This window comes from Schistocerca piceifrons, chromosome 8 (genome assembly GCF_021461385.2).
Source record: "Schistocerca piceifrons isolate TAMUIC-IGC-003096 chromosome 8, iqSchPice1.1, whole genome shotgun sequence".
NCBI classification, from domain to species: domain Eukaryota; kingdom Metazoa; phylum Arthropoda; class Insecta; order Orthoptera; family Acrididae; genus Schistocerca; species Schistocerca piceifrons.
The window spans coordinates 127,280,131-127,305,093 of NC_060145.1; the positions used below are offsets into that span (position 1 = coordinate 127,280,131).

The 24,963-nt window shown below is 44.1% G+C and overlaps 1 protein-coding gene across 1 annotated transcript in view; it reads right to left on the bottom strand.

The window, feature by feature from the left end:
* Positions 1 to 24,963, bottom strand: part of LOC124711890 (serine protease gd-like) — a 307,706-nt gene that overhangs the window by 56,039 nt on the left and 226,704 nt on the right. The window contains exons 3-5 of the mRNA XM_047242134.1: positions 18,769 to 18,940; positions 4,314 to 4,610; positions 700 to 867 (exon numbers count right to left, since the gene is read on the bottom strand). Coding sequence (XP_047098090.1) covers positions 700 to 867; positions 4,314 to 4,610; positions 18,769 to 18,940 — 637 coding nt within the window. The remainder of the gene's footprint in view (positions 1 to 699; positions 868 to 4,313; positions 4,611 to 18,768; positions 18,941 to 24,963) is intronic.

Here is a 24,963-nt window from a genome sequence, read left to right on the forward strand (position 1 = left end):
TTTAACAACATAGTAGCACTTGTCTGCAAATACACTTTACAAACACAGAGTTCCTTGAAAAATTACTCATTTAAATATGGTCACACTTCACATATTTATTCTCACTCAAAGCATTAGAAAGCAGACATATGGAAGTTATTTGTATTTTAGCTATGCGATTAGTAAGCATTTTATTACATTGTAGTGCATAACAAACTAGTATCATAACAGCAAGCATTTTTCTGACAAACTGTTTGTGAGAAAAGGAAAGAAGAAAATATTATGTAATTTCATTTAAGCACAAATGCAGCACTTCAGTGTGTATGTTCACTGACTTAGTCCCCTACCACAACTAAGCATAGAAGCAAGGGAGTTTAAAGATGGATTTGGTTGATTAATAAAGCCCTACATACACAAGAACTTTATTGCTCCCTCACACCACAAATTTACTAAATTAAGGCAATTACTGTATCTCTGAAAAGGAAGCATGGACATACTGCACTCAAGAACTGTGAAAACAAAGACAGATAATTGAAATATATCCTATGTTTAACAATAAATAATGTAACATTAAAATGTCAGTTCCACTTGGGTAAATATAGAGGGAGGGGGGAAAAAAGAGAGAAAAGAGGGGTAGGAGTAGAACCAGATAGCAGAGGCAAATTGCCTAAGCTATTTGGGCCACCCATCGCTCCATCCAGCTTAGCTTCCACTGTGTACCTGTGATGACAGTCCTTCGGTTCAAGAGACTACCGCTGCAAGCAAATTCTTGTCCAATGCTTGTGACTGTGAATATAGCTGCAATCCATGGCCATTCTCCTCTTGAAGTACGATTTCCATTCAGGACAAGTTCAACAGGAACTATCGGCCTTCCACAACTGATTGATCCTAAAGAAAATAAGACTTTTAGCAATTGTAAGTTTTATATGGTTAAAAAATATTATGTTTGATAAAAAGAAATAAACAAACATTCTTTATTTTATGCTCCATGCAAAAAATAATTGGCCCCAGAAGCCTGCATTTTATTAACTTAACTGGTGATTTTTTCCAATGTTATGTACAAGAATGAAATTAGGTATCAGTGTAAAAAAATGGGAGGGGATTACAAACTCACCTTTGAAGGCATATACTTATCAGCAAAACAATCACCTAAAAGGGCTCACAGTAACAGTATAGTAATGGACAATGAATCTTTTATATTGGAAAGTGCCATCTACTCTAGAAGCAATCATTTACCCTGCAGCATAGTGTACACTGTCTTGAAGCTTGCTCACAAATTAGAACTGCCCGATAGACTCAAACATGGACAGTCACCTTTTGCCGACAATGCTGTGATAGTGAATCAGTCAACTCCTGAAGTAATTCAAATATTCTCATTGCCAGTATCCTTTCATATTTTCCAAACTTTACAGAAGCCACACAGTGGCAAAGTCAGATGTACATTGTGAGGCAGGTAACAAACCATACGAGGTTAAGTTACTCATTAATGACATTGCCTATAAACCATCTCCTCAGGTAAGAGTCCCACTCCCAGAATAGAACAGAGTTCTGATCTCTTCTGAAGTGTTATCATGGAACTGATTACTAATTTTGAATAAAAAAGTCACTTCCTTGTTTTCTCTGATTCCAACTATAATTTTTAAATGTGTAAAGTTTTGCAGCTCCCTTCATCCCCTCATTTCCTTCAAATGTCAAATTCATGATTCCCTGATGCCTCAGGGTGTCTTATCAGCTGATCCCTTTCTTTAGTCACGTTGTCCCACAAATTATTGTCTCCAGTTCAATTCATTACACCATTAGCTATCCACTCTACACATGTGATTTTTAGTACTCTGCTGTAGTATCACATTCTCTTTTTAGCTGAAACATTTCTTGTCCACCAATCACTCGGAATTGTCGACATACACAGACACTCACATACAGCTTTCACCTACAGCCTTCGTTAATAGCACAGATGCACACCCCAATTCCAGCATCTCGGGCCAGAGAATGCATCATCATGACGTGAGATACAAGCAGCAATCAGGAGGTGGTGGGGAAGGTGATAGTAGTGTATGGATGGGGGAGAGAGATGAATGCTGTTTGGTGGGGTGTACAGGGACTAGACTGGTGACAGGTGCAGCATCAAGAAGTTGTGGGGAAGGGAGATGGTGAAGAAAAGGAGTAAAACAGGAGAGGAGTGGGGAAAGACGGGCAAAATCATTGGCAGAGGGCTGCAAACAAGCACGGTGAGAGATAAGAATGGGGAGGAAATGATGCAACAGAGGGGTGGGGACAGTACACTACCATAGGTTGAGGCCAGGATTATTACAGGAGTGGAGAAAGTGTTTTAAGGATAACTCCCATCTGCACAGTTCAGAGAAGCTGGTGTTGGGGGGAGGGGGGATCCACTGGCTGTGGTAGTGAAACAGCCATTGAAATCAAATGTGTTATGTTCAGCTGCATATTGTGCCACACAACTGTCCACTTTGCTCTTGGCCACAGTTTGGCAATGGTCATTCATCATAATGGACAGCTGGTTGGTAGTCGTACAAATATAAAAAGCTATGCAATGATTGCAACAGAGCTGGTAAATGATATGGCTGCTTTCCCAGGTGGTCCAGCCCCTAGTGGGTAGGATAAAAATGTGACAAGACAGGAATAGGAAAGGTCGAGTGGGTAGATTGAGCAGGTTAAGCATAGAGGTCTTCCACAGGGATGCGATCCTCCTGGCAAGGGGTTGGGATTAGGAATGGCACAGGGATGGACCAAGATCTTGTAGAGGTTGGGTGGGCAATGGGGCGATAGGTAATCAAAGCTCTGGCCAGGGATGTGGTTCAGTTGTTCCAGTCCGTGGCGGTATTATGAGATTATGGGAACACTCCTTTGTGGCTGGTTCTTGGGGGTGGTGAGAGGATTGGGGTGCAAGGGGAAATAGCATGGGAGATCTGTTTCTGTTTGCAGACTACATCTTGGGAATAGTGCCTGTCTGTGATGGCCTAGGTGAGACCCTCCGCATACTGAGCAAGGGAGTTTTTGTCATTGCAGATACACCATCCCCAGGTAGCCAGGCTATATGGGAGGGATTTTTTTTTTTTTTTGTGTGAAAGGGATGACAGCTGTCAAAATGCAGGTACTGTTGGTGGTTGGTGTGATTTAATGTGGACAGAAGTGCAGATGGAGCCATCAAGAAGAAGAAGTAATCAACATCTAGGAAAGTGGCATGCAGGGTTGAGGAGGACCATGTGAAGCAGATCGGACAGAAGGTGTTGAGGTTGTGAAGGGATGAAGATACGGTGTCTTGGCCCTGAGTCCAGATCATGAAGATATCGTCAATGAACATGAACCAGCCTAGGGATTTGGTGCTTTAGGAGGCTATGAAGGCGTCCTCTAAATGGCCCATAAAAAGTTCGGAGTAGGACGATGTCATGTGGGTGCTCACGGTTGTGCTGCAGATTTGTTTATCTACCTTCCCTTCAAATGAAAAGTAGTTGTGGGTTAGTAATGTAAGTTAGTAAGGTGTATGAAAAATAAGGTAATGGGTTTGGAATCTGAAGAACGTTGGGAAAGGTAGTGTACAATAGCAGTAAGAGAGGGATGTTGGTGTATAGGGAGGTGGCATCAACAGTGACAAGTAGGGATCCAGGAGTTAAGGACTGGGGATGGTAGAGAGTCAGTGACGGAAGTGGTTGGTGTCTTTCACGTGGGAGGCAAGATTATGCACAACTGCTTGGAGGTGTTGGTGAATGAGAGCCGAAATTCTTCCAATGGGGAAACAACCAGCCACAAAGGGGCAGCCAGGATTGTTGGGTTTGTGGATTTTGGGGAGCATGTAGAAGGTAAGTGTGTGTGTGTGGAGGGGGGGGGGGGGGGGGGAGGGGGGTCACAGGGGCAAGGAGGGAAATGGGTTCAGGAGAGAGATTCTGGGAAGGGCCTATGACTAAGCAGGGACTGGAGTGTGTGTGATTTTTGCTGACAAAGACACTGGCTGAAAGCTGTATGTGACCATCTTAATTGTGCCTGTCTACAACTTATCTTCCATATGGTAAGTAGCAATCCGTCTTTTTCCTACATTGTTGGTAATCCTACCTTGAGTTTCCATTGTTTAATCTCCCAGAATTGGCATTTGTGGAGGTGCATCAGCTGTAGGCAAATTAAGGACAATAGGCAAGACAACAATGCAAGGTTTATCAGTTACAAACTATACAGATGAACTAGACACGCAATATTACAATCACTGATTGAAATTTTATAGTTACAGGCCTTGGTCATTGGTTTGCTGATGTGTTTCAAATTTTATTTTTACCACAGTAGTTTCTGTTGCTCTATGCAATTAGTTTAAGTTATACTCTCACCTGTGTCAGGAGCTCTGTTTTGCCACGGTGGAGGTGTTGCGGGTGGCACAGTAGTTGCTCTAGGTGGCTTTGTGAAAAAGAATGGGTTGTTTGAATGCACAAAACCTCCTGTGTCCTCAGATGGTGGCTTCACTGCGGAAAATGGTCCATTAGTGTCTAGGTACTCAGGGTTCATTCCTCCCTGTTGTGGCTGTGGTCTTCCTGATCCAGTTGCTGGGTGCTTGCCAGGTGACAGGGGTGCCACCACTGGGAAGAGTGAATGCTCCAACCTTATGGTTGTCAGCGTGCTTGCTCTGACTGAAATAAAAACGCAGTTAATAGTTAACATTAAGCATTTTGTCAGCATGTAGCCTACCTGTTGCTGTTTGTTCGTTCCTAATGCTTACTGTATGTAGACCTCGTTGCACATCTTAACAGTTCCAATAGTTAGCAATGTTTAAAAGGTGCTACAGTGGAGCAAACAGCTTTTGTAGTAACTTAAAGGTTTTCACGTTATGGACATTAGGCTAGGAAGATTTTAATTCAAATTGGACTAATTATTATCAAAAGAAATGGTAAAAGATAATATAGCTTCAACCTTAGCTGAAGTCCCCTTCAGATTCAATTAACCTAATAATCTGATGGTAACAAGTAAGTGAAATCATGTTGTAGCTTTTATTAAATTTTAAACACAAAGCATTGTCAAAGATAAATCAGTCTCTTGTAAGTAAGAAATTATAAATGCAACCTCTATCTGAAAGAATCCACTTTAAAAATGTGCTTAAATTTTCCCCTGATAACCAGATATAGGAGATCAACAGTTCTTCTCACTCACATAGTGCTGAAGTTTCATCATAGAAGTTGATGCAGGTTACTTGTACACACACTTTGAGAACTAATGTATGTTGGTGGTAAAATCTTAGTAATGAAGGGCACAAAAACACCCAAATAAACTCCAAGAATAGCCAATCAGAGGCAGGATCACCTGTGAATGTAGTTAGTAGCTCTGACGTAATTTCACATGGCATGATTATCAACCAGCTGTCCCCAAAATTAATGGGAACCACCAAATTCTGACAGTAGATATCAACAATCCAGTGATATAACACACTGCTGAGTGAAACATGTTTTAATCTAAATGGCCACTTCAGATTGTGTTTAGTCTGGATCCAAAGTCAGTCTAGATAAAGTAATCAAAAAATAAGCAACCCCTTTAGTTTAGAAATGTTAAATTGGTTGATTTGAAGACTACAGAATGAGCTTACTTTGCATACTTCCACATCTGTTTCATAGATTTTCCTTCTGTGCAATGTAGCAAAAGTGAATGTAATATCAGTAGTGGTGAACTAAGTGTACTGTTATAATAGTAAACCAAACAGCATTAAAAAGAAACTTTAACATTAACAGTAATTTGCCCAGTCACAATACAATGCAAAAGTAATATTCAGGTCAATATTGCCTTGTTGCACAGGTGAAGCTTATGCATGAAATCCAACATGCACTATGTATGAAAACACCCACCTCCACAGCTCAACAGAGCTGCAGAGGCTGAACATGGTAATCGCACCGGCCGTTCTATGAATTAGGGACTCCATGGTTAAGGAATCTGTGAAACAACAAAAAGCTTCCATCCTTACAATTCATGAGAACATTCTACTTTTGCTCCAAGAGGAATTTTTGGTCGAAGTCTGCACTGTTTGCCACAGTTCGCATGGCTGCCCCTGTCGGAGGTTTGAGTCCATCCTCGTGTGCGCATTTGCCACAAATTTCCTAGAAATTTTTTTTATTCACTGTTTGGTACTTCAGCACCTCCCATCCATTTGAACAATCATCTGCTAAGAACTATATTTGCTGACTCAGCACTAGCAACATTATTATTTTAGACATACAACTTATGAATGGCACTCTTATACCAAAACCAAAAGACAAAGACACACACACACACACACACACACACACACACACACACACACACACACACACGTAGTCAAGGCTCTGGTGGTATATTGACAAACCTGGCATGAGCATCACTGGCAGTTACAACAGTTCAACATAGAACCAACAGTTTTGATTTCATATGATTCACTGCCAGCAGCTTCACTGAGTTAGGTGACAAGGGTATGTACATACTGAGTTCTATGATGTGAACACCTATCTTCCACCTCTGAGGTCTTACATCACCTTCCCCAATGAAAATGAACCACCAGAGTGGCTCATCTATCCTACTAATTCTGATACTGTGGTGAAAGTAAGGTGCACTCACACCCTGACTCGTTATGCTTCATTCGTTGTAGGTGACAAATCAAGCACAATGTCACTGGCAGTAACAGTTTTAAGCTAGGGAGGTGTACAGGGTTTTTCCCTCTTTCAACTTTAAGAAACCGGAAGTGAGCAAATATAAAATAATTGGGAAAGTTGTTGATAATCCAGCTCTAAAACCTTCAAAGTAATAATACTCTGCACAGCTTTTTGATACTAGTCAAGACTGTTAAAAAAGCACAGATTAAATTCAAATCTGTATCACAGTTCATCTGTCCCACTTAATTGAAATTGAAGGAACTCACTGGGTGAAATAAGTAAATAAAATATAAAGAAAGCACTCAATTTCCATTTTTTTAGGCCATAAATGCTACTTTGTCTCTCACATTAGCTGTAATCAAACTATGGTACCAAGATATTTCTGGGTCCACGATTGACGGGAATCAACTGAATACCTTCACACTTTCATGTATGCTCAGGATTTGCTCTTCTATCTCACTAATGGTCTGAGCTGCCAGACCTGTCAGTGAAGTGTTTATTTTTCCTATATTGTTGTTCACTTAGATTATTCCTCAAAATAGGCTTACAATACCAGTAGCTACCACCAAGCTTGTTTGTGGCTCAAAAAGAACATTGGACTGATGGGGAATGGTTGTCACAAAAACAAAGACTAGGGATCGAAACAATAGCAAGAATCAACACTTGTGTACTACATGTAAATGACTCATGCACACACCTAGCACTATCTCCGGTGTAGCAGATAATGCACAAGTGCTGCTCACACCTGCACGGCTTGTCTGGTGGTGTCCAGCTTGTCAGTGGCTAACAGTAAATTCCTGTGTTATTGGCTCACCAGCTGGTCATGTTCTGGTGCAATCTGTGGTTGTCTCAACTGCTTCCAGGGTCTACCTCAGTAGTCAGTTTTTCAATAGCTGGCTTGCACATTCAAGGACTTCATAAAGCCCTTTCAAATGCAATGTAAACCTCCTTGCGTGACCACTGATCAAATAAACTATATCAACACAATATTTAGGTGTAACAGCATCACAGTCGCAAATTAGCAGTCCATTAGAGATAGGACTGACAGTTTCAAACCTTTACGTGCTTCCATACCTCGTGTAGTTTGCTCGCTAAGTCTCTCATATTCTTTGCTGCTGCTCTTTCTGATATGGCCAAGTGAAATGACAAACATTCTTAGCCATAGATAATTTTATAAGGGCTGAGCCACAAGTTGATGTAGACCATGTTTTAATCACTGAGCATGTATGATACATGTGTGTTCCATGAACTGTGCTTATTGCCAACATGGTGACACTTTCATGATTGTTTGATGAATTCTTTCCACTCACCCATTCCTCTGCGAATGAGCTGGTGTCAGTTTCCATCTGCATACTTACTATAGTAATTCAGAAGTAAAATTGTAACCATTGTCATTAATTATAGGAGGTTTCCATCCCTGTAGCTGTGTGGTCAGCTCAGTAGGTTGCCAAGTGAACCAGCCTGGGTTCAGTTCCCATGTAGTCTGAGATTTTATCTGCCTGGGGACTGGCACTTACGTTATCTTTATGTTCGTATCTTCAGAATTGACAATCCACTATTGAGATGGCTGACTGTGCACATCCCCAGAGCCAATAAATGGGGAAAAAAATCAAAGAAGTTGAGCCATAATTCAAAATTCAGTCAAACATACACACCATGGTCTTGGAACATTGGTCGGACTGGTGCCAGTAGATATTTTAAAGTGGTCCAGAATAGTCAAGATGTAATAATTTCTATCTAATTTTTGGTAAAGGTCCTACACTATCAACACCCACCCACACGCTCATTCAAAAGGTTCATCTGTTTCTGAGAGCTCTTGCAGAGACGCTTTGGTTTTGTTCCCTGCATCCTGCTTACTGCATGAAGCGCTACATTGAATGTAAACATATACTTTCTTGTTCAGCTACTCTTACTTTAGTAGCTCTTTTGCCACTGTATCATAATGAATATCATAAAATTCCTTTAACAGTTATTCCCTTAGGCTTTAAAGTATGGTGGTATGGTTCAATACTGCTCTTATAAAGTACTCTATCGACAATTTTGAATGTAGGATCTTTGTTACAGGATTCACCCTGCATGTCAGCCTGTTGTGTGCTCTCGAATTCCTATTCCCTACCAACTTTTTTTTTTTTTTTTTTTTTTGGGATGATAGTAGTAGGGTGCAAAACAGCTACAGTCATAAGCGCATGTCCTGTGGCTTAGTGAAGGGTAAAAGCAGGAATTTAAATCAACAGCTATGGGAGCAAAACTCAAGGATGAGGGAAACTAAAAAAGGAAGGAAATATTAGAAAAATGCTATTGGAGGGCTGAAAAAGAGCTTCAAATGACCGATGTCATTTCACTAACACTTATGAACTCAAGGATGCAATCAGCTGAAACATGTGTCATCTGCTAAAAGGGAAGATGTATCAGGCGACAGCTGTAAATGGGTGTGTAGCGGATTAAAATAGGGACACTGAAGTAAAAGGTGTCTCACCATCCACAACTGAGAGCAGTGGGGACAAAGTGGGGAACGATCACCACTTACAGGATGTCAATGGCTAAAAAGGCTGCCCAGTCCAGAGACTAGTTAAAATTACCTTCTCCCAACAACATGGCCGAGAGGAAGAGGTCCAAGAACAGAGAAGAGGTTTTATGTCCCTTAATTTACTATCCTGAAGTGCAGACCAATGTGTGTGCGCACACCATAGAAGAGCAACACAATGACAGAAAATGCTCTGTAGATCGGCAAAGGGAACCATGCTAACAGTGGGCCGAGGAAGAGAGACAGCAGCCTTTGCCTCTATGCCAGCTGCCTTGTTTCCTTGTATACCAACATGCCCAGAGATATATATATTCGTCCACACCCCAAGAGAAAATGTGTGGAGGATGCTTGTCCTCCAACAGGTATCATATGCCCTCTCCAGATCAAAAAATATAGCTGCCATTTGGCGTTTTCTGAGAAATTGTTCATGATGTAAGTGGAGACAGCAACAGGATGGTCAACTGCGGACTGATGCTTTCGGAAACCACATTGGGCAGTTAAAAGGTTTTGGGACTCCAGCCATTAGCCTAAACAGCAATTTACCATACACTCCAAAACTTTAAAAACACTACTCGTCAGAGAGATTGGGCAATAGCTAGAGGAGATATGTTCATCCTTTCCATGTTTCGGAACAGGAATGACAGTAACTTCCCACCATCTTCTCGGTAAGGTACTGTTGGTCCGAATTCAATTATAAAGGCTAAGGACATAACACTGACTAGGGTACGATAAACTGAGTAACATTTGGACATGGATGCCATCCAGTCCTGGGCGGAAGAGCAAGAGAAATACAATGCGTGTTGGAGTTCCTGCATAGAAAAAACAGTATTATAGCTTCCGTGATTTTGAGAGGAGAAAGCAAGAGGTCACACTTCCGGTGCTTGTTTCTTCAGGAGAAAGGCTGGTGGGTAATTAGAAGAGCTTGAAACGTCAGCAAAGTGTTGACCCAACGGGTTAGAAATTGCAACTGGGTCCATTAAGGTATCTTCCATGACAGTTAACCCAGAGAAAACTAGACATGCTGGATAACCGTCGAATTTTGACTCTAAACTACTGATGAGGGAGTGAAGGTGTGTGTGCTGGTAAAGAAATCCCAGCTTGCCTTCTTGCTATCATGTGTGATGTGACAGCATCCCACACGTAACTGCTTATAGTGGATACAGTTGGCCAATGTAGGATCATAGTAGAAAAAGCGAACAGCATGTCTCCGCTCGCATATTCCATCATGACATGCCTCCTTCCAAGAAGGAACTGGTGGATGCTGGGGCAAAGGGGAGGTATGAGGTATTGAAAGTTCCGTAGCTGTAAGAATAAATTCCATAACATGAGTGACTGTCATCACCGCTAGGAAATTGACAGTCATCAAATTTGCTAGAGAGAAGAGAAGTGTCCAGTTGACTTAGAAAAACTTCCAGCCTCTTTGGCGATAGATGGCAGTTGTGGCTGTAATCGAAGGACACGTGGAAAATGGTCACTCGAGTGTGTGTGTTAGCAAGAGCGAACCATTTGAAGTGCTGAGCTACCCAAACAGTACTGACTGAAAGGCCCAAATGAGAGTAGGTTGACACAGAGGCAGACAAAAATGTAGGTTCCTGAGTGTTGAGGCATAAAAGATATGCTTGGTGGAAGAGATGAATCAGCAAGGAGCCTCTCTGACAAGGATGTGTAGATCCTCATACTGGGTGGTGGGTGTTATAGTCCCCAACCAGCAAATAGGGGGTGGGAGCTGACTAAAGATATGAAGGAGATTGGCTCTTGCCACTGTTGTGGACAATGGAATGTATGTTGTATCCAGAAAGGGAAAGACGTACAGTGACAGCTTGGAAGGAACGCTGTAAGGGGAATGGGTAATAATGGATAATATCATGGGAGAAGAATCTTAAGGCCCCTGTGTGCTGGAACGGCAGCAACAGGGGGTAGATCAAATCGGACTGATTGGAAATGGGGAAAAACAAAGCGATTGTGCAGACGTAGCTTTGTTTCCTGGAAACAAAAGATGACCAGGGAGTAGGATCATAAGACGATTGACAGTTCATCCCAATTGGAGCAAATTCCGCAGATATTCCAATGGATAATTGACTCAGGGTGGACAAGAAAGTGAACACCTTACAGCAGTTGCTGTCAGCTCAGCGACCGCACAGAGACCTAGTGGCCAACGGCATAGAATGGCATTCAGCCAGAGGCAGAAGATCGTGATCCATAGGTTGCTCAAGGGCAGTGCCTACCACCAGTGACTGGCTGGTTGATCAGCCACCAGCAGTGCATCTTGGTGACACAGAAGACTGCCGAGGGCGGCTACCACTGGGTGGCGCTGTAGAAACAGTTCTATGCCATGGCAGAGAAGGAGAGGAACTGTTTCTTATCTTACGAGCTGCAAAGGTAGACACCTTTTCCTTCACTTAGAGTTCCTGAATAATTTGTTCATGTTTAAAAATAGGGCAATCTCTAGAGGAAGCAGCGTGGTCACCCATACAGTTGGTGCAATGAGGGTGTGCGGGTGAAAAATCACCCTCAGGGGCATCCCTGCCACAGGTAACGCATTTGGCCGGATTGGAACACGACTGACTGGTCTGATTAAACGTATGACACTGGTAGCAACACTTGGGGATGGGGATGTATGGGTGAACTGAAATTCTCATATCCCACTTTAATGTTCGATGGAAGTGGAACTCTGTCAAGAAGAGAGTGTGGGTCTGTACAAATTCCTCTTCAACCCTTTTCTGTACTGTACGTATGGCTGTTGCTCCCTGATCAGACATGTAATTTTTGATCTCCTCATTTAATAATCAGTCGAGTGATCTTGTATAAACCGCCCCACACGGTGAGTAAAGTATGGTGCACTTCCACCCGGGCAGGGAAGGTGTGTAGCAGTGTAGTTTGAAGCAATTTGTGCACCTGGAGGGCACTGCATTTCTAACAGGGGCCATTTTGTAACCTGGAACAAGACTTTACAGGACCTACAATTGCGTCAACAACTTCCTAAATAATGAAAGGATTTATTGTTGGGAAGTCTTGACTTTCATCAGACCAAGAAACAACTAGGAACCTTGGCACTGATGGAAGAATTTTCTGTGGCGGAGACTCGGATAGCTTTCTCTTACGGGCAGAAGAAGTAGAAGTAGAAGTAGAAGAAACCATTGCAAACATATCCCCACGATTACTGGCATCTTTGATGGCGTGCTCCTGCCTAGTGGGGGCTCTTTCCGAGGGTCTTAGGTGAGTGTCCACACTTCAGGTCACACCTCCAGAGAAATGGACAGAGGGGCCAATCAGCATGTTTGGAAGGTACCAGCTCAGATAATCACCCCTCCTTGGGCCTGATGTTTACCATGGGGTACACACGTGTCCTACTTGTCTACCTGGGTGGGGAATTATGCATTATCTAATCACCGGCTATGTGTGGGAACGCGTGGTAACATGTGGGTCGGCCTTCAGACATGCACAGGGAAGAAAGAAGGGAAAAGGGAGGAACAGGGAGGAATAAAGAAAAGGAAACAAGAGGAGAATTCTCAAACGCCGCAGTGGAAAAAAGGTAATGAGAAGGATCAAGGATACTTTGCATTGTAGAGATACAAGAAGAGAAACCATTTATTCACAAGCATCCATCTCCAGACGTATGCGCAAAACATACTACCAACGAGAGAGGGAAGGGGGAAAGGCAAGATATGCAGCTCAGAAAGAAACGAGAGCTGCACAAACTCTGGGCCCCTTGCTCACCACATACGTATCCACAAAAGAGTTGTGGACCCCCTGGGGAGCCTACCTACCTACCTACCTACCTACCTACAATTGGCACACCATGAGACCCAAGCCCCATCTGGCTAATGTCATGTCCTGTTGAGATCATTCAGATTTAGCAACCACTTCAGTGTTGTGTAATATCTTATTAGTGAAATCTGCCTAGAACTTGTAGGTCAAAACCCCATTCACAATGAAAATACATTGAATCTTATGACAACAAAGAGACCCAACCTATTTGAGGAAGTACACATCCAAACTGGTGTCGGTGGCAGTGACGCAAGTATAGCAACAATGAGACAGGTACAGAAACTGAATATAAATACGCAAAGGACAACTAAGACAAACAAATATTTGTATGTTTAGCAAACTAGACAGAGTAACAATAGTTTCATACCTCAACGAGTTTCATACCTCAATGAGGAACTTTGAACTTTCAGCTCAGGACAGGAGCTTGTAGAGGGACTGACTCAAGTTTCAAAGAATAGTTGATAATGCACTGGATAGATATGTATCCAGGAGGGGAGTTTGCAACGGGATAGCCCGTCCATGTTATACCGTATAGTCACTGTATATAAACTTTCAAAGAAACAGAGCTTACTACACAATAGGTGCAAAACAAAGGGTAGGGCTATTGATGGAGAGGTGCTGAATGAAATGCATTCGGCAGTCAAGAAAACATCGTGTGAAGCCTTCAATGACTACTTTAGCAAAATATTCTCAAATGATCTCTCACCAAAGCCAAAGAAATTCTGGTCATACATAAAAGCTGTTACTGGCACCAAAGTTAGTGTCCAGTCACTGTTGGATGAGACAGGAACTAAAATTGAGGATACCAAAGCAAAGGCTGGAATGCTTAACTCCATTTTCATATGTTCCTTTACAAAGATAAACCCAGGGCTATTGCCCCAATTTAACCCTTGCACCACTGAAAAGATGAGTGAAATAGCTGTTAGTGTCAGTGGTGTTGAGACACATCTGAAATCATTGAAACTGAAGAAACCTCCAGGCCTGATGGAATCCCTATCAGATTCTATACCAGATTCACAGCTGAGTCAGCCCTTCTGTCAACTATAAACTATCATAGATCTCTAACAAAAAACTGTGCCCAGCATTTTTTTAAGTCACACCTGTCCACAGAGATAGCAGAAGTGATCACAAACTACTGTCCAATATCCTTGATATGCATCTGTTGTTTAAATCCTTAGCTCAAACATAATGAGACATCAAGAACAGAATGACCTCCTTTCAAAGTGGTGTAATGGTTCACAACTTGCTTCAAATGTTCAAAAACTTAAAATTGTGCACTTCACACGAAAACAACATATTACCCTATGAATAATATTAGTGAGTCACTGTTTAAATCTGTAAACTCATACTAATACTTGAGTCCAACATTTACTAAGAATGTTAAGTGGAATAACCACATAGGCTCAGTGATGGGTAAAGCAGGTAGCAGGCTTCAATTTATTGGTAGAATACTAGGTAGCACACTAGGGAAATGCAATCATTCTACAAAGGAGATTGCTTACAAATGACTCGTGTGACCCACCCTAGAATATTCGCAGGTGTGTGGGACACATAGCGAACAGGATTAGCAGGGGATATTGGACGAGGAGCACAAATTATCACAGGTTTGTTTGACCCAAGGGAGAGTCCCACTGGGATTTTGAAGGAACTGAATTGGCAGACACTTTAAGATAAACGTTAACTAACCTGAGAAAGACTATTTACAGTTTCAAGAATCTACTTTGACAACTTCAGGAAAGGGATATATTACAAACCACACAGACACCATTCTCTCCCTCCCCCCTCCACACACCATGTATTGCTTACAAAGGGATCATGGGGGCAAGATTAGATTACAGCATGCACAGATACAATTAAACTATCCTTTTTCCCATATTCCATGAACATGCAAAACAGAAAAAGCCCTAATAACTGGTGCAGTGGGATGTACCCTCTGCCACACATTTTGTAGTAGTTCTTGGAGTATAGACATAGATACAGATGAATTCTTGGCTGGCTAAGAAACATTGGTTTTAGTTTATGCCACAGGTCAGTGCTACAAATTCTATTGTCTGGTAATCGCATTCAGCTCAGTTCATAAGGTGGAAAGTGAAAAAAAGAGATGCTCGTTTCATTCATTTGTTGTGATGAGAATACACTGACTGCAAAATTACTAGCATCAGCAGCTGGAATGAATGGTTTTGTAAAGTTTTGATATGCCAGAATGGGAGTGACAGTCAAAGCCTGCTACATTTTTGAGTAGTTGAGTTGCCAAGCATGCTTTGTTAGTAAATCCCAGAATGACACTTTGGTAAAAACTTTCAGGGACTAGGAATGCCTGCCATTCTTTCATACTGGTCAGTTCTGGATGGTTTACAGCTTCTGTCAGTTTTAAATTAGGATGGACTCCATCTGTAGTTATTCTTTGTCCTAACTATTCTACTTCAGGTACAACATGACATTTTCACATGGACAGGGAAAGATTTGCCCAGCTCCATCTCCCAAATAAAGTTCATAGTCTATCAGTAAGTTGACCAAGTATTTGATGAGGATGACAACATGATCATGGTAAACCAAATGTGTGGGTTGTAATCCTCAGGGCAGTATCCATCAGTCGTTGAATGTTGCTAGTCCATTCTGAAGACCCATTGGGAGCCTTTTATACTTGTATACATGAGTACGCATCATAAATTAAGTGTTTGCCCTGTTGCCTGCCTGTACAGTCAGCTGATTATACCTACTGGTGAAACCACAAAGATTTTGCACAAATTAGGATAATTCAAGGAGTATCACATTTTGTTGGTTTAATGATTAGAGGGAGCAAACTACAAAGTCATCCGTCCCTCCTGCCTGTAACAGGCAAGTCAACAAAGAACAGCTTAATGCATAAAACCCAAGGAAAGGAAACCCTGAGGTCTATCAAATGTCTCTGAACTCTAGAGTAAGGAGCAAGAAAGGAGGAAAGAAGGAAAGAAAGAAAGAAAGAAAGAAAGGAGGAAGGAAAGAAAGGAGGAAGGAAAGAAAGAAAGGAAAGAAAGGAGGAAGGAAAGAAAGAAAGGAAAGAAAGGAGGAAGGAAAGAAAGAAAGGAGAAAGGAAAGAAAGAAAGGAAGAAAGAAAGAAAGAAAGAGAGGAAGGAAAGGAAGAAAGAAAGAAAGAGAGGAAGGAAAGGAAGAAAGAAAGAAAGAGGAAGGAAAGGAAGAAAGAAAGAAAGAAAGAGGGGAAGGAAAGGAAGAAAGAAAGAAAGAAAGAGGGGAAGGAAAGGAAGAAAGAAAGAAAGAGAGGAAGGAAAGAAAGAAAGAAAGAAAGAAATGTGGGTGAGGTGCTCTGTCCAAAGAGCAGCCAGGGACCCCAAAAACAGGAAGTGTGATGCCAGACACCCACCCACCTACCTACCTCACACCCCACTTCGCACACCACTTACCAGAGGCACCCTACCAAAGAGTATCCATAAAAGGCTAGTGACACGAGCAGGGCAAGAGAAGCACAGGAAAGCAAAAGAAGAACAAGTCAAACGTAAGACACGAGAAGGGTGAAGAATAGCAAAGGAGCATGTACGGCAAGAACTGGGGCCTACCACCAACCCTTGACAGCCGCTGCCCATTCAGGGCAAATGAGGCAACCCCTCAATGGTCCAACGAAGTTTAGGTGCTCTCCTTAGAGCTGTAAGGGTGAAGAATAGCAAAGGAGCATGTACGGCAAGAACTGGGGCCTACCACCAACCCTTGACAGCCGCTGCCCATTCAGGGCAAATGAGGCAACCCCTCAATGGTCCAACGAAGTTTAGGTGCTCTCCTTAGAGCTGTAAAAACCCGTTCACAAATAAACCATAAAACTAGGTCAGCCAGTGAGGCATTTTCTGTTAACACGAGGGATAGCTAGTCAGGAAGATGAAAGAGTCCAGGAGATGGCAGCTAGGTTAGGGCAATGCAGCAAAATGTGAGCCACAATGAAATGGGCACCACAACAGTGGGCAGATTCTCATCTTGGAAAATATGACCACGAATCAGTCAACTATGGCTGATATGGAGCCAGCCAACCTGGTGAGAGGCCCACATGGAAGATCTCCATAAATTCGTCTCCTTTATTGCCCATAGTGTGTTCGACAAAGAGTATGCCATTCCATATTCCAAATCCCTAGAACTTTGAGGCATACTACTGGTAAGTATGTGACTGCGGAATACCAACAAAGATATGACTTGCCAACAACTAATTTGGCCAGCCTGTCAACTAGTTCATTCCTTGTGATCCAAATGTGACCCAGCACACAGACAAAAACCCCAAGCATTCACATTGTTCAAGATTACAAAGAAAATCCTGGATAATCAGGACCAAGGGGTGGCAAGGGTAACACTGGTCAAGAACCTGTGAACTGCTTGAGGAGTTGCTACAGATGAGGAAGGAGTCACTGGTAGAGGAACAGATGTGTTCAAGAGCAAGAGGAAATACTGCATCCATCCAGCAAGGAACAGAGTTCATTACATCCCGCATTAACGTAAGGAAAGTCAATGGGACTGGCAACCATCGAGCCATCAATATAGAGTCAGAAATGCCTGAGAATAGAGAAAAATTGGTGGTGGAGTGCCTCAGGATGTGCCAAGTGTTTTGGACCTTTTGATAGGGCAAGACAGAGCTCTGGATGGGGGATACACCATAGAGGTGCATCCTGGAGAAGAGGTGACAGAGGGAAAACTTAGAATTCAGAGAAATGGGAATGCATGTACATGGCAATCTTAACACCAGACCTGGGCTGCTGTCAGAAGATAGATCTATGTATTTGGAAAGAAGAGAGAACATATTGTGTGCTCTGGGGAGAAGCAGATGCTTAATGTGTAAGTTGGCGCAGGACACGCAACAGTTGAACCCCCCCCACTGCCAGGAAGAGAATCATAGGAGTCATCTGAAAGGCACCAGTTGTCAGTCATACCCCACAATGGCGTGTCAGGTCAAGGATCTACAATGACTAAGGTGATGCTGAGCTGTATGCGGGACTCACATAATCTAGGTGAGACCAGCGATTAAGATGGATGGGGTGGACTGTATGGCAACAACAAGAATGCACAAACCAAACCTTGGTAGCAGAAAAATTGAAGAAATGAGTGACAGCCCAAGACTGTACTCTGTGCATTGCTCCCTACAGTCTACATTCAGCAGTGTCCAGCATTGATGAACACAAATGGATGCAAAAACCGTCAGCATACAGAAAGTGGGACACTGTGGGCCCCACAGCTGCTGCCATATCTTTGACAGCCACTGCAAAGAAAGGGACAGTCAAAACAGAACCCTGTTGAATCCCGAGGGAGGGAGGGTCTCTGAAATCTTCCAGATCTGTTACATAAAAATATTGAGGAGACACCTGGATTACAGAAGAGGAAAAATTTCCCTTTGACGCAGTGCACTGGCCCGGAAAAATGTTTTGGACTAGGTTTCAACAACAAATACGAACTGTTTGAACATGAACGCTACTCACCACAGATTTTCCATCAGTTAACTTCCAGTTGTTCCTGCTAAGATTTCTGGCTGGAAAAAAAGGAGGCGAGTTTTGACAGCTGTAGAATAATATTTAATAGACCTTTGTGCTTCATTTATGGTATGAGTCCACTGGAAAGATATTGAATATAGTCCACCGATCTAAAAGAAATAGCGTTAATTCTACTTTGACCTAAAACTATTGCTGCTGCCCCTTTTACCCCCTTATGACATTGTTGAACACATGGCTTCTCTCTCTCTGAATCCCCTCTTTCTTGTACATTCATGGGATGTTCTGTAAGGGTGTGTAAATGAAAGGAAGTATGGAAATCGGCAGAGAAACCCATTTATGTGATGAAGTACATTTTACTTTTGTGGAAAAGACACAGGTAGGCTTTGTTATCAAGAACTATGCTACAACACCATAGAGCAACACGTACCTGGTGGTCCCTCGCAGACAATGACATTGTTGGCCGTTATGCGTTTAACCTCCGGTAATGGGCTGCGCAGTGGAAACAGCAACTTGTAGTCTATGTCCTGGAGCACGCCCATCCGCATTTGACGCAGCACCTCATCCTTCCCAAGGCGCAACATCAGGCGGCCAGAATACTTCTGCAGGAAGGTTAACATCCTTTTAGTTACTAACTCAGGCAACAGATTTCCTGACTTAACACAGCCAGCATCGCTGCTGGAGTAAAGCTTAGTATCACGTGTAACGCAATTGGTATGAATTGGAGGTAAAAGTGTACTTCCCAAAAATCCGAAGTCCTGAAGATGATCCCAAGGCAGGTAAGAAATAAGGTTTAAGTAATGTACCTGAATATCCAAAAAGATAGATCCCATGCTAGAGGTCATTGTATTTGTACCATGCAACACACTGTATAGCACATTTCAGTGTATAACACAACATTATTTCCAACCCATCTGTGAAGTGCAGTATTCCTGTCACATTTGTCATAAACAATCAGTACCAGTTCAACTTCAAGGTATCAGTAGTCATTATCAGCAACCACCTTGTAGAACTCTGTTCTCACATCATAGGAAAAACAGCCTTTACTTCCTGCAACATACTTTGCCTCTCATGCTTTAATGAAGTTTTTAAGGCAAGAGTCCTGTGACTTTACAACACTTCAGCCACCATCTGTGTCACTGAAAGCAGTCCTCGACTGTCTTCCAAGGTTGTTAAATTGGATGAGACATTCTAGCTGAATGCCACTGGTTGTGAACTGCTTGGAACGGTCATCGGCATGCAAGGTGGGTGACCCTGTAGACCTTACAGCTGAAACTAGATCATTGGTAGCCACTAGAACAGTCACATTCAATACAGAGCCCTGTGGGACCCAGTTCTCTTGTATATGGAGAGTACTGTGGGAAGCACACACATTTGTACATGGAAACTATGGTGAGACAAGAAGTTCCAGGTAGAAATCTGGAGTTGGCTCAGACCCCCCAATCATAGGGATAACAAGGATATGGTAATGCCATGCTGTGTCTTAAGCTCTATGCAAGTATAACAAGACAGCAATAAGGTGCTGATGCCAGGGAACATCTGATCAAATAGTAGACTCCAGGCAGACCCACTGTCTGCTACACAATGGCCTTAATGAAAAATGCCCTGGGATGGAACCAAACAACTCCAAGACTCAAGGTACCAAAACAGCTGTTGGCTAGCTATACTTTGGAGTAACTTGCAGAGAACATTGGAGAGACTAAATGGGCAGTAGCTGTCCATCTCAAGGGGGAGGGTGTGTTTGGGGTGTTTATCTCGTTTCAGTATTGGGACGATCATGCTTTCTCACCACTGGCCCAGGAACCAATCCTCACTACAGATTTGGCTGTAGATGCAGTCTGGCTCTGGAGTGGCATCAGGACACACACACACACACACACACACACACACACACACACACACACACACACACACACACACACCCCTCAGCAAAGTGGTAGAGGAAACTTAAAGTTCCACTGAAGGATCACACTATCTGCATATGGGAGGGGGGGGGAAGGGGTGGTGAAGGGTCCAAGAGGCAGGTCACACCTCTGGTCTGTCTGCTGCCACTGGCTGTGAAGATACACCGTCAATACACATTTGTCCCGAAACAGGAAGCGTGAGGGAGAGCAGGGCATCTGAGGACAGAGGGTCACCAGGAATGCTGTCTCTAATACAGAAACGGAACATGAGGGGTTGGCAGCTTGGAGGCCACCAGAATCTCTCTTTTTGGAGACACGATTTCTTGTCCTTGTATTATATAAACTTCCGCAAGGACTTTTCTGTCCCTTATTCTGGGACAGACTGCAATCTGTGGCTCGTTCAGCCACCAGCTGGCATCCCATTGCAGATCAGCATAGTCCTGGGAATGAGCATCCTGACGGACCCCTATCTGGTAAGGGGTGCCAGAGGAGGACATTGTTTCTCTGACTGGAGTTGAAAACTGATGTCCCCACCTAAATAGGTAATCTATACTCCCAAAGGAGCTTTGGGTGAAGCTGTAGGAGGAAGACCCCAATTACCAGAGAGGTGGGTGTAGTCTAGCAAGCACGAGGACCACACATAGAAGACACAGAGGCAAATGCATAGTTACTAAGGAGGATGACGTTGTAGCAGTGCCATATGTCATCAGAAGTGCAGGATGTTTGTGATCTTATTTCTTCTTGGCCTCTTAATATACGAGACAGTCAAGGGTCTCATATTCCTGGATTTTCTTTTCTCTTTTGTAAATGTTGAAATATTGTGAACAGGGGGAATGGTCCTCCACGCAGTTGACACAGTGGGGAGGGAGGAAGCACCCACAAGGATCATTTGTGAGCAACTGATGGTGACAGGGCTGGTGTTACAACCTGTCACTCCAAATTAGCACATAACTCTCACTCAGTATGTAAAAATTGATCTCAGTGGAAAATCATGCACTGTGCCCTATAATAACTCATTGGTCGGGGGGCAGGAGAGGGGGGGGGGGTGGGGGTTTATAGTGACACAAATGCCAGCTTTTCACAGGCGAGCAGTGCCTCTGAGTGAGAAGGGGAGGCCATTTTAAGTAGAATGGAGCCATTTTCCACGTATGAAATCACTGGCACTTCCCCAAACCTGTCCTCCAGGTGTTCGATGAAGAACCGTGACTTCGTAGCCAAAAATTAACCCCACCCATCCTAGAACAATCCAAGTATTGGGGACCGTGCAGCCACCAGCAGAAGAAAGTTTCATTCACTTCATACCTGAATCTTCCACAACTGTACCACCCTCTCCAAATGGGAGCTCTCCCCACAGGTGCCACCCAACAACAGCACAGTTACCTGACCAGAAAACAATTGCCCCGTGCCCCAACTATGATTGACACATACTACTTGGCTTCCAGGGGGAGTTTCCAGCTCAGGCAACTACAGTGCCATTCCTGTATTGTCAGGGAGCTACCACAGTGAAGGTAGCTCATGACCCTCCAGCTCCCACAATGGAATAGCTGCTGTATTGAGTACTGTATTGCATGAAAGAAGGGTGCAAAGAGAGGAAGGCCACAAAGGAAGGCATATGCCATGCTGTGTGACCTGCCCTGCACGATTTGCAATTCTGTAAAACTTGGAAGGAAGAAGCAGCAAGCCAAACCCAACAAGTGGGACCATCTAATTAATAATGTGAAGCTGTAGAAGGCCAGAAGGTAACAAAATGTTTGTCAAACACAAATCAGATCCAAGCACAATCGGCAGCAAGAAGACCATCAAGTGGAAAAAAGAAAAATGGACAAAAGAAAGACTTACAACGCTAAAAGGAAGTAGCATTGCAAGAGCTAGGGCTCAATGGTGGCCAACTATATACTCACAAAGGAGGTGGGACCCCTGGGGAGTGTTAGATAAGATACACATTTTGCATCAGATAGACTTTAAGAGTGTGTTCGGGATGGTTGCACCAATAATCACACCCATTTAGCAGTAGTTCATTTATTAACCGTAACACACACAAGGATCACAAAGAACTGAACTGAACTGAACATGGCGGGACAGCCAAAGATAATGCTTAGAGTCCAAAGATGAATGCATATTGATGTTGGTGTCGATTTCATCAGCGCCCCCCCTCTCCCCACAGTACGGAGTACTCTTGAAAGGCTGGGGGGGGGGGGGGGAGGATGACTGGTGTCGGCAGGGGTGGTCCATCGGAGCCGGACCATGGTCAGCTCGACAGTGTCGTCAGGGAGCTGTGTGAGTAGATGTCGTGAAGGAAGGTTCGGCCACCGAACCTGGAAGTCATTGAAGCGCGCCGGGCGTCGTACTGGGCATGCTAGTCGTGCGGCGACAGGTAGGCCGGCGGTTTGCAGGTGGAACAGAGTGACAACTACGATGTCCCCAGATGGGCGTGGCGAACACACGAAGCATGTCCAGGCAGGTCGATTTCGGGCAGGAGGGGAACACATTTCACCAGGTGGCAGGGAATGGCGGAGGTTGTGTCATGAGCACTGGATGAAGAGGAACACACGACGAACAGTGTATAATCACGCAGTATTATTGCGATGTCACAGATTATGTCCAGGGCGACAGGCACAAACACCTCGAGCGAGGGCAAGTTCAAGATTTGGGTGTGTGAGAAACCTTGACAGGGCGAGGCAGGTGACAGTGGAAAGGTCAAAGGGACCGGTGAAGGGGTCGACGGTGAGGGCGTGATCGTGGGTAAGCTCAACGAGGGGAGCATCTGGTCACTCAAGGGAGTGCATGAGACCGGCGTAGAGGGCGAGGTCGGAGGAGAGCTAGACGATTGGAGCTGGAAGTCACTCGATCAAGTGTGTAAGTCCAAGCATGATCGTGGCCTGAAAGGGGGTAGAAGAAGGTTTGACATGAACAGGCTTAACTCTGTTGAGAGAGGCTGTAACAGCTGAATCTCTCATCTGGATGTCGTAGGTGTTGGCTGAGTGCTGGAGAACTTGGTACAGGGTGGTATATGGAGGTTGGAGGGGAGCACGGACAGTGTCATCTCGGAGCATGACGTACTGCCAATTGTCCAGAGATTTCGGGATGTGAACCTTAGGGCAGGAATGGCTGGCATGCAGAGGGATATGGAGGTTGATGAAATGGGAGTCTCACGCGGTCCATGAAGGAAGGTAAGTCAGACAGGGAGAGAAGCTGAAGGGCTCACAAGTTTGCCAGGGAGAACAATGTTCTGGCTGTATACGAACTTGGCTATTGTGCCTTTGAGGTCTTCCTTATAGATCGCACGAATGCTGAGTAGCACAAGGGGAAGGGCCTCTATCCATAGAGTGTCGTGGCATCGAAGAGCCACCTTAAAAGTGCGGTGCCAGCCCTCGAGTAGCCCATTAGTTTGCGGGTGATATGCTGTGGTATGGATGCGTCGGATGCTGCAATTTACAAATCCCATTTAACAGGGCCGACTCAAATTGTCTGCTGTGGTCAGTCATGATGATAGCTGGACGTCCGAAACAGAATACCCACGACTCGACGAAAGCTCGAGCAACAGTTCCTGCAGTAATATTGGGGAGGGGGGGCAGCCTCAAACCAGCGAGTTGTTCAGTCAATAGATGAGAGAATATAACGAAAGCCGTTAGAGGGGGAGAGGAGGCCGACAGTGTCAATATGAATATGCTGGAAATGCCCAGGAGGGATCAAAAGGCGCTGTAGGGGGTGAAGTGTGCTTGTGTACTTTGCAGCGTTGGCACGCAACGCAGGAGCGCGCCCATTGCTGGCAGTCCTTGTTGACATTTCACCACACAAAGCACTCCGCTATGAGGCGGGCGGACGCATGAACACTGGGGTGGGCTAAATTACGCAATGCACTGAAGACAGCTCGATGGAGCGTGGTTGGGACGAGGGGGCGCATCGTGCCCATACTGTCGTCGCACCAGATATGCCAGGGAGGGTGGTGCGGACGAAGTGTAGTGAAGAGGTAGAGTCTGAAATCAGGTTTTGTGTTTCCTTGTCAGCGGGTTGGAGGTTAGACAGTTCAGAGAGGTCTAACAGTGAATGGACAGCGTCGACTCATGAAAGGAAATCAGCAACTATTTTGTCAGCACCCTTTATGTGTCTGACATCAGTGGTGAACTGAGATATGAAGTCCATGTATCTGAAGCGGTGAGGAGGCAGGTCAGCTGGCGGGTTTGTAATGGCCGCAGCCAGAGGTTTGTGGCCCATTAAAACATAGAAAGGGCGTCCCTCAATGTCAGTCTTAAAATGCTTAATCGCTTTGTAGACCACGAGGAACTTGCTGTCAAACACGGAATATTTCCGTTGTACATTGGTGAGCTTGTGCGAGAAGAACTGCAGAGGCGAAGTTTGGCTGTCAATTGTCTGGCTAAGGACAGCGCCGATGGCAGTATCGCTCCCGTCAGTGGTGATGAAAAGCTGCGCATTGGGATAAGGATGCGCGATGCTGCAGGCCTTGGCAAGAAGATTTTTGAGGGCAGTGAAAGAGTCGGACATAGCAGGGGTCCATGGAACAGGCCGGGATCCGAAGTGTTGGTGCCTGCCAAGGCATCTCTCAGTGGAGCCTGAATCTCCGTAGCCTGAGGTAGATATCAACGATAATAATTAACTGTCCCCAGAAAGTGCCAGAGCTCTTTGAATGACAAAGGTCTCGGTAGGTTTAGTATCGTTTGTACTTTCTCAGGGGGCAGTGAAATGCCGTCGGCAGAGACCCG